At 38.5% G+C, this 12,817-nt stretch overlaps 1 protein-coding gene across 1 annotated transcript; it reads left to right on the top strand.

The window, feature by feature from the left end:
* LOC109233693 lies at positions 709-8,664 on the top strand. Its single transcript, XM_019399562.1, has 5 exons — positions 709-922; positions 1,009-1,096; positions 1,224-1,425; positions 1,507-1,729; positions 8,558-8,664. Exons 1-5 carry the CDS (start codon positions 709-711, stop codon positions 8,662-8,664), a joined length of 834 nt encoding a protein of 277 aa, XP_019255107.1.

Consider the following 12,817-nt stretch of genomic DNA (forward strand, 5'->3'; position numbering starts at 1 on the left):
TCCCATTGTTTCTCCTCCTAGCACCTTGCCCTCTGATTCTGCTACCTCTCCTCCTACTTCTTCCTAGACTCCTTCAAAACCATCTCTTCCTCACTTGAGGAAATCTGCCAGAACTGTTCAATAGCCCACTTATCTTAATGATTATATTTGTTCTTCTGCTCTATCCCCTACTTCTCTTTCAACTTATTCCAAGATTTCTTCTAGTGTTATACATATGCATGAGCCTCAGTTCTACCAGCAGGCAATTTCTCATCTTGCATGGCAAGATGCAATGCTAAAGGAATTCCAGGCATGTGAGGCAAATTAGACTTGTGACATTACCTCTCCCCACTCACAAGAAAGATATCCCTTGTAAGTGGGTGTATAAGATTAAACAAAGAGCGGATGGCTCAATTGAGAGGTATAAATCCAAATTGGTCATTAGAGGGGACACAAAAAGGAGGGTATTGACTTTACTAAGACCTTCTCTCCTGTTGTCAAGATCACCACCATCAAGTGTTGCTGACCCTTGCTATTAAGTGGGGCTGGATTATTTTTCAACTTGATGTGAATAATGCTTTCCTTCATGGTGATCTTCATGAAGAGGTTTATATGAAGGTCCCTCATGGCCTTGAAGTGTGTGCCTCTTCTAATTCTTCCCATTTGGTCTCCAAACTCAAGAACTCTCTTTATGACCTTAGGCAGTCCTCCAGATAGTGGTTTTCAAAAATGTCTGAGGCTTTGCATTCAAGAAGCTACATTGCTAGTATGAATGATTACTCACTCTTCACCAAGACCTCTTCTGCCTCTCAAGTGGTATTGGTTGTCTATGTTGATGATATTTTACTAGCTGGTGATGATCTTGTGGAGTTGGAGTCCTTAAAGTCTTTCTTAGATACACAGTTTAAAATTAAGGATTTGGGGACAATCTACTACTTTCCGGGTTTGGAGATTTCTTTACATTTCTAGGGATATATCATGTGCCCGCACAAGTTCACCATTGATCTCCTGTCTAGATTTAATTGCCAGCACTTTCTGTGATTACTCCTTTTGATCCCTTTGTCAAGCTTGTGTTAGATATGGGTGAACCTTTTTCTGACCCCAGCTTGTATGGAAGGTTAATTGGGAAGCTCAATTTTCTCCAGCACACTAGGAATGATATCTCTTTCTCAGTCCAAAAAATTGAGTCAATTTCTTCAAAAGCCACAAGTGACTCACATGCTAGCTGCTATACATGTGCTTAGATATCTCTTGAATGACCCTGCTCAGGTTATCCTTCTCTCCGGCTCTTCTGATTTTTCTTTGCAAGCTTATTCTGATTTTGATTGGGCAGCTTGCTCCATTTCTTGCAAGTCAGTCACCGATTATTATATTACCCTTGGTGGCAGCCCTGTTTCTTGGAAGAGCAAGAAACAACCTACAATCTTTTATCTTCAGCTGAGGCTGGTATAGGGCTCTGCGCAAGGTGACAATTGAAGTCACTTGGTTGATTAGGCTCCTGGGTGATCTTGGATTGCCTATTTCCAGCTTGTTCCCATTTTCTGTGAAAGCCAGGCAGCTCTTCACATCTCCAAAAATCCAGTCTTCCATGAACGCACTAAGCACATTGAGATTGATTGTCATTATGTGCGCACTTGTCTGAATTCAGGGTTGATTCCTTTGCATTTTGTCTCCCGTGCTCAACAGTTGGATGATATCATGACTAAGGCTCTTTCTGGTCCTCTACATCATGGGATTCTCTGCAAGCTTGGTGTGTTCTCACCCTCCAACTTGGGGGGAGGGGGGGGTGTAACCCAGATGTATCTCCGGCCCAACCTGATAAAGGAAAGCAGCAGGTCCAATAAGAGAGGCGGCCCTATTCTTTGTATTGTGTCTTATTTAATTTAGTTTGTAAATATCTGTAATAACCCATAATTTTAACCAAGGACAAATTCGTCATTTAGCTATAAAAAAAAAAAGAAAGAGGCCAAAGCCCATCAGAGGTGTGGCGTGGGTTTAATAAGGGTTTGTAGAAAGACTTTTTGTCCAACAAATATAGTACAACTTGGAAAATTGGGCAAATATCTACAATTCTAATTCATAAGCAAAGTGAGAACGAGAAATTTAACAGCAACGTGGAGTCAAAAACCCAAACTGCTGCTGGGACACGATGCTTGAAGAAGAGCAAGACGCATCAGTTCTTTTTCTTGAGTAAAAGTACTCTGTTTGGCATCAAAGAATTACAACAAGAAACTAATAGAACTAAGAACGTAAGTCTTCTGGAAGAATTTTGGTTTCATATTGTTTAACTCTTCTATTATAATATTAGAATTGAGTTTGGTATTTAACTATGGTGGGTAACAGTAACATGGATTTTCATGTGATATATACTAGTTCTTGAATAACCATGAACCTGGAATTAAAAAGAAAAAGAAAAAAACTATTAAGATTTAGTTTTGATAGCATTATAGGTAGTCTAACAGATGATATTTTGAGTAACACTGAGACATGGGTAATCGGAATTGTGACTCGCTATCACTAAAACTTACTGAATTTCGCGATTAGCAGACGTTAACATAAACTTATATTAATTTATAGATTTCTCACGAATTGAGCACTTGGATCGATAAGAAGTCATACAAATTGCTTGAGGTGTTTGGTATTGCGACACGAGTTCGGTGAGTAGTAATCTTATCGCAATTTGTATTTTCATAACCTGCATGGTTTATATATTATTTTGAAAATAAATGTGTTACCGAATATTTGAAATTGCATGTGGGAAAAGTCCTTTACTTGATATGTTACTGAACAGTTTACTTGAGATGTTTACCGGTTAATCTAAATGTTTCCACCGTAACTAGATATGTTTTACCGTTACTTGAGATGTTACAGTTATTTAAATTATTATCACCGTTACTAGACATGTTTTACTGTTACTTGAGACATGATTTCCATTACCGAAATAAAATTACAAGATTTGATAAGAAATGATATGCCCTTTATTATTTTGAGAATGCTTTTGTACGAGCATTTACTGTTTACAAGAAAGAGTATAAATGGGAGGAGACTTTGAAGGATCCCGTAGCTAACGGCGGGTTCGTTAGACCTGGTGCACCTTGTATTTACAGATTACCGATTACAGTTATAGCCCTCGCTAGTGGGAAGGTAGAACTAGCATACAGTTACAGTTTTCCCTCGAGTAGGGACCTACAGTTATATTTGACTCCTTTTACGAAGGGGTCCACACAGAGATACAGATTACATGATCCTTTCTTGGAAACCTCCCAAATATAAGGTTTGATATGACAGTGTTTATAGAGTTTATTACTGAATTATTAATTTGTTCCTGCTCACATGAAAACAGACAAGATTGATTGTTGTTACCAAATCTGAAAAAGGGCATTTATTTCATGATATTTTCTGATACTATACAAGCATGTTTTCTGACTTGTCCCCATTAAAAACGGTTGTGGTTAAGTGTTATTACTCACTGAGCTAGCGACTCACTCCCCGATATTCTTTTTTTTACAGAGACAACAGTTGACGCGAGTAAGGATTTCACTAATTAGAGTATACGAGTTAATAGTTCCTGGTGAGCCCCGCACTTGTTCGCGTGGGCGAAGAGTTTATTTATTTGTTATCGTCTTTTCTTTTGAACTCTTAGAGTCGCTCCATAGTCATTTTTATTAGTGTTATGGGGTATTCATTCGATATATTGGGTTAGTTATTAGTATTGCACTTTTTTAGATGTGTTTAGTATTATTATGTTGATAAGGTTTGTAATGTTGGTGAAAACTCTTTTTGGCTAGTTGATTAAGATTATGACTGATTTAGGTGAATGTTGGTTGGTTGTTATTTGTTTATGAGACGGGAAATTTTTTTTGGATAGTCCTAAAAATAGGGAAAACTCTGTCCGATTTTCTGTAAAATATCGATGAGGCTTACTTGGGGGCACTTGCTCCTAAGCGCCGGTCATGATTCTAAATTGGATCGTGACAAAGTTGGTATCAGAGCGTAGGGTTATTCTTGTGATGAATGGAGCGCACGTCGGTAGTAGAATCTCAATTATGGTCATGTAGCTGGACATTCTCATAATCGTGATTCTGCGAGGGCGTGATAGGATGTGTCTCGTCTTTCTTTCTTATTCCTCCGTACGTGTGTGATGATTATGGTTAGCTGAATATATCACCTTTCATTTTGTTCCTGTTTTGCTAGGTCCAATCACCCAATAATAGAACTTGGCTAGAGGTTCAAAGATACAAGTGTTGTCACTAGGCACCCAACTGTCTCCTAGAAAAGGAAAGCAACCGTAGTAGAAATGCGAATAAAAGGTGTTGTTGTACCATAATGAGGAACTTTCATACTGCTAAGATGTGTGATAAAGTCAATTCCTGAAATTACCACTAGTCCACCACTATAACAATAGGAAAGTATTTTCACAAAGGTATTTACTTTGATGAAAAAGGAAATTGAGATCTTAATGGATATAATGAATAGATAAGAGAAGAATGGGAAAGAAAAACATGGATTAAAACGCTTAAGGCACCTAAACTAACTAAGATTATTGAAAAGAGAGAACTATTCTTAATATAATTCCTAAAGTTGAAACTATCAAATTTACTATTTCTAATCGTTCGAAGAATCCTCAGATGTCATAATGGAAAACTTAAAGCATTATGGACTCTAAGATGTAGCCAGAGGTGGACGGTGCTAAAAACTTATAGACTGAAGAACATGGTCAATTTATGGTATGTTATGTATTTTAGTTACATCGGTAGGAGCACACAACTAACTTGGGAATGAGTTTACTAAAATATTTATGAATCACCTTCTTTTGAAAGTCGATAGCGTGAATCTACTAGGTAAGAAATTAGTTCAGGCAACAGATGTACTGATATATGGAATTAGACTTTCTCAGCTAGCTTAGATACACATCATCTCAAGTTTAGAGGCTTGTCTAAGAGTTGCTTAGTCTTTTAAACAAGGCGGTATTTATATACGAATATTATGACCTATTTATGGTAGTTGATCTTGCTAGAAAATTAAAAACATGACGTGATAGGCATGCAATAAAAGTTTTAAAGGCAAAGCACAAGACTGGGAAATTCCTTCGATGAGCATTTTAATGCGGATCGAACAATTGAAAACAAGGACAGTGAGATGCTGAATAAATTGTTTGGATTGTTGCTCATGTTTTAGAATCCAAGGTAACCAAACATGTTTAACAAGATTGTCAAATTTAAGTTGAGCATAAATTTATCCTAGGTGGCTCGATATTACTTTATATGATCTACTTTGAAATGCCAATAGATATGGATTAATTAGCTTCTTATTATGACACCCTTGAATGCCATACAAAGGTAGTTGAGTTTCAGTCATCAAAATTAATCTATTTTTTTTCGCAAGAGAAAAAGAAGTTGCAAAGATAGATAAGATTAGATTATATATAAAAGCTCAATATTACTAAAGAACAATTGTTGGGGTTCTCTACCTATGATAAAAGATATAAGGGATAAGACTCCTAGCGGGGAAAAGGTACCAATATCAATAGAATTTTTTGATGTATTTTTTGAAGATTTAATAGGACTACTTCCAGTGTGAAAAACAAATTTTATTTGACACCTGACATTATATATATATAAAAAAAAACTCATACTATATGACACGAACGGAGTTGGAAAGGGCTAAAGGAAGAAAAGAAAAATTGCAAGACTACTAGATAAGAGTTTGTTTGATCGATTATATTTTCTTGGGGTGCACCGGAGATATTTGTGAAAAAGAAACACGGGTCTTTAAGGATGTGCATCGGCTAAAAGCAGTTTAAATAAGGTAATACTGCACCACATGTATACATTGCTAGAATCACGGGTCTTTAAGGATGTGAATTGACTAAAAGCAGTTTAAATAAGGTAATACTGCACCACATGTATACATTGCTAGAATCACGGGTCTTTAGGATGTGCATCGACTAAAAGCAGTTTGAATAAGGTAATACTGCACAATATGTATACGTTACCTCCTATAACTGACTTGCTTAATCAATTGCTTAGAATCTAAGAAGAAGATATTCCTTAAACAATAGTCCGAACTCGGCACATTATCATGAGTTCCTTGCGATTCCCTTCGGACTTACCAACGCTCCAGCTGCATTCTTGGGCTTAATAAATAGGTTGTTCATGTTATTTAGAACAGCTTTATCATAGCTTTTATTGATGATATTCTACTATAATCTTGTACCCAAGAAGAATATGAAGGTTATTTGAGAATTGCATCGTAAATGTTACAAGAATATCGGTTCTATTCTAAGTTCTCATTCTTTCACCATTGTCCGATACCTTTCCCAAATTTTATGAAGTGGTTCATTAGTTTCCTGTTTAAGGCCAATGTCTCATCTCTCAAAGTCTCCATATGCCCCAGCGAGAAAAACTTAGCTATAAACTTGTCCGCCAACTCATCCCATGTATGGATGGAATGGTTGGGAAGTCTTTCGAGCCAGTCCAAAGCTTTCCCTCGAAGTGAAAAAGGGAACAATCTCAATCTTAATGCATCCTCCGACACATTCATCTGCTTGCTTCCCTAACAGGTATCCACAAAGCCTTTAAGATGTTTATATACATTCTGATGCGGAGCGCCTGTGAAGTACCCTCGCTGCTCCAATAAAGTCAACATCACATTTGTAATTTGGAAATTGCCCGCCCGGATCCGGGATGGGACAATTGCACTTGCGTAGCCCTCATTTGGAAGCACCCGAGGAGCGACTCTTGGAGATATGCCTCCTAAAAAGGGACACGGTACCTGGGACCGAACCCTACTAGGACTAAATGACATGATGCAAATAAGAATGGCCTAAAGGCTGACCTAAGCTTGGGGTTCACTAACAAGGCAATTGGGGGAGCGTATGGTCGATGGTGGTTGCTCAAGCTTTCCACCCACTCCATACGTCCGACGGCCCCCCTCCTAAAACAAGGGTTACTCAACAAAGAGTTCGTGCACGCGACGCGTACTACGAGACTTGTTGCATAAAGAAGACCCATGGTTATGCAAATGATGATAGTTATAAAGCGGTAAACACATAAGGAAAAGCGATAAACAAATAACCAACAAAACAGGAAATAAGACAAACAAACTAAATAAACAAAGCAAATAAAGAAAACAAACACCTCAACCGAATATCCTAAAAGCCAACAAGATCAAGTATCAGCTCGAACCTGCAAGTCCCCAGCAGAGTCGCCAGAGCTGTCATACCCCTTTTTTACACCTCACTAACCCTTTTAAAAATAATAAAAGGATTTGTAAAGCTCAAAAGGGTTTTCAATTAGAAAATGACAAAAATTTGTGTTCAAAGGATTTTTCAGAGTCGCCACCTGACATTGATTTCGGTGTGCCAGGTCATCGTTTTAAAGATGATTTTTCCTTTTAAAACACTTTGGACTCCAAAACTAAGTCTGCACCAGAGATTCGGGTAAGGGGGTTCATTTGACTCGGGGAGAAGGTGTTAGGCATTCCCCAAGTCCCGCAGCTAGTACGGTTGCATACTCGATCTAGTTAGCTTTTAAAATATTCAAATTGAGATAAAAACACACAAAAAGAAAATAAACAATCAAAAGAGGCTCAAGATCGTTCCCGCCTAATAAAAGAAAGATAAAAATAAAAATGAAATAAGAATAAAAGTACTACGGGTTCGCTTTGAGCCTCCTATTACAGAATACTACGGGGCATTCTCCGGAATAAATATATACAAATCCTTCGGGGCATTCTCCGGATAAATTTAACTAAGGGAACGACCTCTCGCCTCAAAACTAACAAAAATCCTAAGGCTGCCTACCCAAGTGTGGTCGGCCTAAGCATGCTCCTATCGATAAATGTAAGAAAAATAGAAATAAAATTAAGCTAAACGAACTTAGGTTATTTCATGCTCGTTTTCTTTATGTGCTCGATTTCATTCATTTAGACCAAATCCGACTCCAACAACATATGAAATATTTAGCAAAGGACAATACTCTCAAGACAACTTTCCATGAAAAAGAATATGTGTGTTGGCCTAGCAGAAGCGTCACGTGAATTAGAATAATGTGCCATCATTTTCTTAGTAAATTAACTTTTAATATTCAGCACAAATCCAACACAAGTTGCAGAACACCAAATCAAAGCAAACAGATAAGAAAAAGGCCAGTAACACACTTATCACCATAGAGATTCAAACTAAAAATTTAGGAACGGGAAAGAGAGATGAACCTGAAACTGCTTTTTTAAATATAGAAATTCTAGCAGTTATAGTAATATAGTAGAGCAAAATTGAGCGACCAATGAACCTGGAACAATGAATCTCAACAAAGCTTTTGACGGAAAACAGCGAACCCCAACTGGAAACTCGAACGGCGATCAACAACAATGGCAAACTCGAAAACAACCCCGACTCAATCAAGGTTCATATTTAAAACCCCAAAAAATTCAGAATCAAATGGAGCAGAAACATATAATTTTTTTTGGAATCTAAACTAAAACTGGATTCTAGATAATGGAATAATCAAGAAGAAACTCCTCTCTCTCGTCATTCTCGATCTGTTTATCTCTCCATTTTTTTTACTGTGTGTGTGAGCGGTAAGGAGCAGTGGCTGGAGTAGATTGGAGGAGTTTTGGCCGGCGGCTTTCTTGGTTGATGGAATGGTCGAAGGAGGTGGGGGTTCGATGGAGATTTTGGTCTGAAATAGAGCGACGGATGGAGATGGTTGTTGTTGGTTCGTTTTTTGGCGAGCTCGCCGGGCAGCGTCGAGGGTGAGAGACGAAGGGGATCTCCGGCAAGTTTTGGTGGTGAGGGAGCTCAGCGACAGTGAGTTGTTCGTTTTAGGAGGTGGCGGCTGATGAAGCTCTTCAAGACTAGGGTTCAGGGGTTTGGGGTGGCGGCTGTGGTGGTAAGAGAGGGTGAAGGGAGCGGCGACGGCGGTGGTCTTGGGGTGTTCCGTTGGAGAGCTAGGGTGGGCGGCTGGGGTCTCTGGAATTCGGGTTAGGTCTAAGCTTAAGAGAGGAAGATGAAGAGTCCTTAAGTCTTTCTAGGGTTTTTTAGAGTTGGTAAAAGAAGAAGGTTCTTGAAATTGGGCCTTTGGTGGGGGGTTTGAAATTGGGCTTCATTTGGACAAGAAAAACTGAAAATTTTATTAATAAATCCAAGTTTCTTCCAAATTAGTATAAAGTACTTGTAAAAGATAAAATCACTCCTAATTGATTACAGTAAAATTAAAAATTAAAAGTGAAACTATTTTTGAATTTTTTTAATTTTATGAAAGGTATATAAATTAAAAGTAACTAGATAAAATATCAATTAGCTAAATAAAAGAAAAATATATTTATAATTTTTATTTTGTGATAAAATAAAGTAAAAGAGTCAAAACTAGTTAAAATAGCGATATTAGACCTAAACTAAATATTTAAACGCTAAAATATATAAAATCTCGGGGAGGGTCCAAAATTACATGTCTACAGCCGAGAAAGGCAGAATGGTCGCCATGTCTGAAGCAGCAGCCTTAGATGATGCCCTCCGTGTTTGTAGGTCCGAGCGGGATAATGAGGTGGAGACATCAGCGCTCAAGGTAGCGAGGTTAGAAGAGCGGATCCAAGATCTAAAGGCGGAGTTGTCCGGATTGAACGAGCAGGTTGTTGCTTTGAAGGTTGAGGAAGTGCGACGGCAGTCACAACCATCTACGTCTCATTCTCCTGCCGACCCTGTTGTGCCGCGGGAATTGTATGAGATGTGGGTTCACACCGAGGCTCAACTTGATGTGTACAAGTCCCTGAAGGCCAATGAGAAAGTTTCCGAAGCGGAACTTGAGGGTGTCCGTGTTAAAGCACGTGCGGCCCGTGAAGCTTGAGGTTACGCCCCTGGTACGCCTGGCGGGGATGATGTTGATGATGATGCGGACAGGCTCGCCTCCAATTCTTGGTATGATGTCGAGTACGCTTGTAAGGCCCCGGAAATTTTCAATAAGTAATTTAGGATTTCGTGGTGTCACGTAGGCTTATTATAACATTTTTATGTGCTATTAACATGGTGTACATCCATTGGATTTGGTAAATATGTGTATAAGTCTTATGGTAAGTAATTTGGGGTCCAAGGAAAGGCCAAAGTCTAAGAAAAATTGGAAAAGTCCATAATAGGCAAAAATTCCCAACGATCTTGCACTAGTCCCTACTTTGAACAAGCACATCTAAATATGTATAATGTTTTATGTGATGCATAACCTATCAAATGAAAGGTCTTTGAGTCTAGTTTCCAACGCTTCAAACCGTTCGTCATTTGGATATTCCTACGCAAAGTTATGATCAAATTACCAAAGGCTGGAAAATGGTATCCCGTGTCAAATCTGCGACCGCATTCCTGTCGCATTGTTGACTCTGCGGTCGCATTTCTGTCGCAGACTGGGCCAGTGTAGCCCAGTTTTGGGCGCCGATTTTGCGGTGCATTATGTGGCCAGCATTCGCGTTCTGCGGTCCATTCTGCTATTGCAGAATTGACAACGGAGGGTTAATTTTCTAATTTTTATAGCCTGACCCCATTTTAATATATAGGCTTTAGAGTTCATTTTGGGGTCATTATCTACTGCTTTTAGAGAGAGGTTAGAGCATTTTAGAGAGAGAAGGAGGAACCCAACATTTAAATAATCCAAACTTGCATCAATCTTCAAGAATCAAAGATCCCAATCACAAGTTCTTCATCTAAGAGGTAAGATTCTATACCCTAGGTTTTAATTTCGAGTTTGGAGTATAAGATGGGTTATTGAGGTATGATTCTTGGGTGTATTAGTATTGTATATACATGCATGTACAACTTAGGTTTATGGAAAGATCGTTTAACATAAATAAGTAAAGATTGGGTTAGGGAATGAAGAAAATCTTGAAAAGGGGATTTGAAATCAAGATACTCAACTAGTATTTGATAAAATGCTCAAATGAGCTAGAATTATGAATATCTTCCTAATTTGTGTTCAATTTTGCTATGTCCCAAAATAGATTGAAGTTGCTAGAATTTCCGGAATATCGTAGTAATTAAAGGAAAGCTCAAGAAAGGTATGTATGGCTAACTTTAACTCTTGTAGAATCCCCCTTGTTGTGACGAGCATACGGTATGTGTACCTTATATGAGAATATGTGAATTGATTTCCTTAGTTGATTTCCATACCACCAAGTTATATGTGATTGTGAGAAGTGATTTGATGTGCCTATCTTGTTATGTGCAAAGTTTGTAAAAGCTTGAGGATATCGACATGGAAGTATGTGTTTACTTATGTGAACTATTTGTGAATTCTTGTGATTTATGTGCCTTGAACGTTGTTGGTTAAGTCTTACAATATGATGGTGCAAGTAACTGGAAACTAACCAAATGTGAGTGTTATGTGGTAAGAACTGAGAAACAAATGATGGAAGGAAATCGTAAATGATGCACTTGGAACAACTGTGGTAATAACATATTTGGCTTGTTGTGGGTAATTATTGTGGTGACTTAAATTGCATATGAGTTGTTGAATATGATGAAGTGGTATTGATGGCTACAGAAATTCTTGTGAATTGTTGTGGTTGTTCTTTGAGAATTGTTGTTGTTGTTCTTGTGAATTGTTGTTGTTGTGTGTTGTTTGTGAATTGTGATTGTTCGGTGGGATCGGGTTGCGCGCCGCAACACGAAGTAATAAGGTGTGGGTTGTGGTGATAAGGGTGGTCGAGGTAATAAGGGTAGCCGAGGTAATAAGGGTGGAAAGTGATCGAAATCACTATTGAAACGAAAGTATGGGAAATTTGTGAAATCATTGATGTGATAATGTTGAAGGGGAAAAGGAGAGATTGTAAAACTTGTTTGGCTTTTGATTGTTTCTTTCACGTGCATTTGATCGTTGATTCTATTGATGTCTGTTACTTGTGTGTGTTATTTGATTTTACTTGGGGTGAAGTTTGTTAATACATACCAGTACAATTCAAATGTACTGACGTCCCTTTTGCCGGGGGCGCTACATTCGTGTTATGATTGTAGGTGGTTCTATAGCAGGTACTCCAGTCCACCGACAGTAGCACCTCCTCCACTTTCCATCAGCTGTATTGGTGAGCCCCTTTCCTGTCGGGGCCCTACGTGGCTCATGATGCCTTTCCTCCGGAGTTTATATTGGTATTTGTGTAAGGTATAGCCGGAGCCTTATTGCCGGCATTTCCATATTATTCTTCAATTGTATTTAGAGGCTCCGTAGACAGGTTGTGGGTAGTGTCGGGGATGGGGATTTAAAAATTGAAATATTGATGTTTGGCAATGATGTATAAAACTTCTAATACCTTTAATATTGCGAATGAAGTTGCTAATGAAAATGAAATGGAAATTGTTAATGATATGTTTATAGAATTTGATTAATGGAGTCCATCTCCTATTTATTCATGAGTTAGTTTGGATAGAATGAGATCTAACAGGCTTGCTCGGTCGGGTTTACTCGGTTGAGCGCCGGTTGCGCTCCTCGGATTTTGGGGCGTGACAACGCTGATGGGGATGACGCGGCATAAAGCCGTCATACTTAGCTATTTTCTGCTTTGTTTTGCTATTTTTGTGAGGGCGTTCTCGAACCCCTTTGTAAAATGTAGTTTGAACAGTTGAAATGGAATGATTGCCTTTTTGCTGTATATTTCCGGTTTCTCGTTATATTTTTGTTTGCTATGCGGTGAAGTTCCTGACTTTTTGGGCCGCTTGTGTGTAGTGTTTTGGCGTAGTCGATCGTAGATCGTAAATTAATTCGAGCGAAGTTGAATGTAAAGTAATTCGAGCAAGGTCGAATGTAAAGTAATTCGAGCGAAGTCGAATGTAAAGTAATTCGAGCGAAGTCGAATGTAAAGT

Source organism: Nicotiana attenuata, chromosome 10 (genome assembly GCF_001879085.1).
Source record: "Nicotiana attenuata strain UT chromosome 10, NIATTr2, whole genome shotgun sequence".
NCBI lineage: Eukaryota > Viridiplantae > Streptophyta > Magnoliopsida > Solanales > Solanaceae > Nicotiana > Nicotiana attenuata.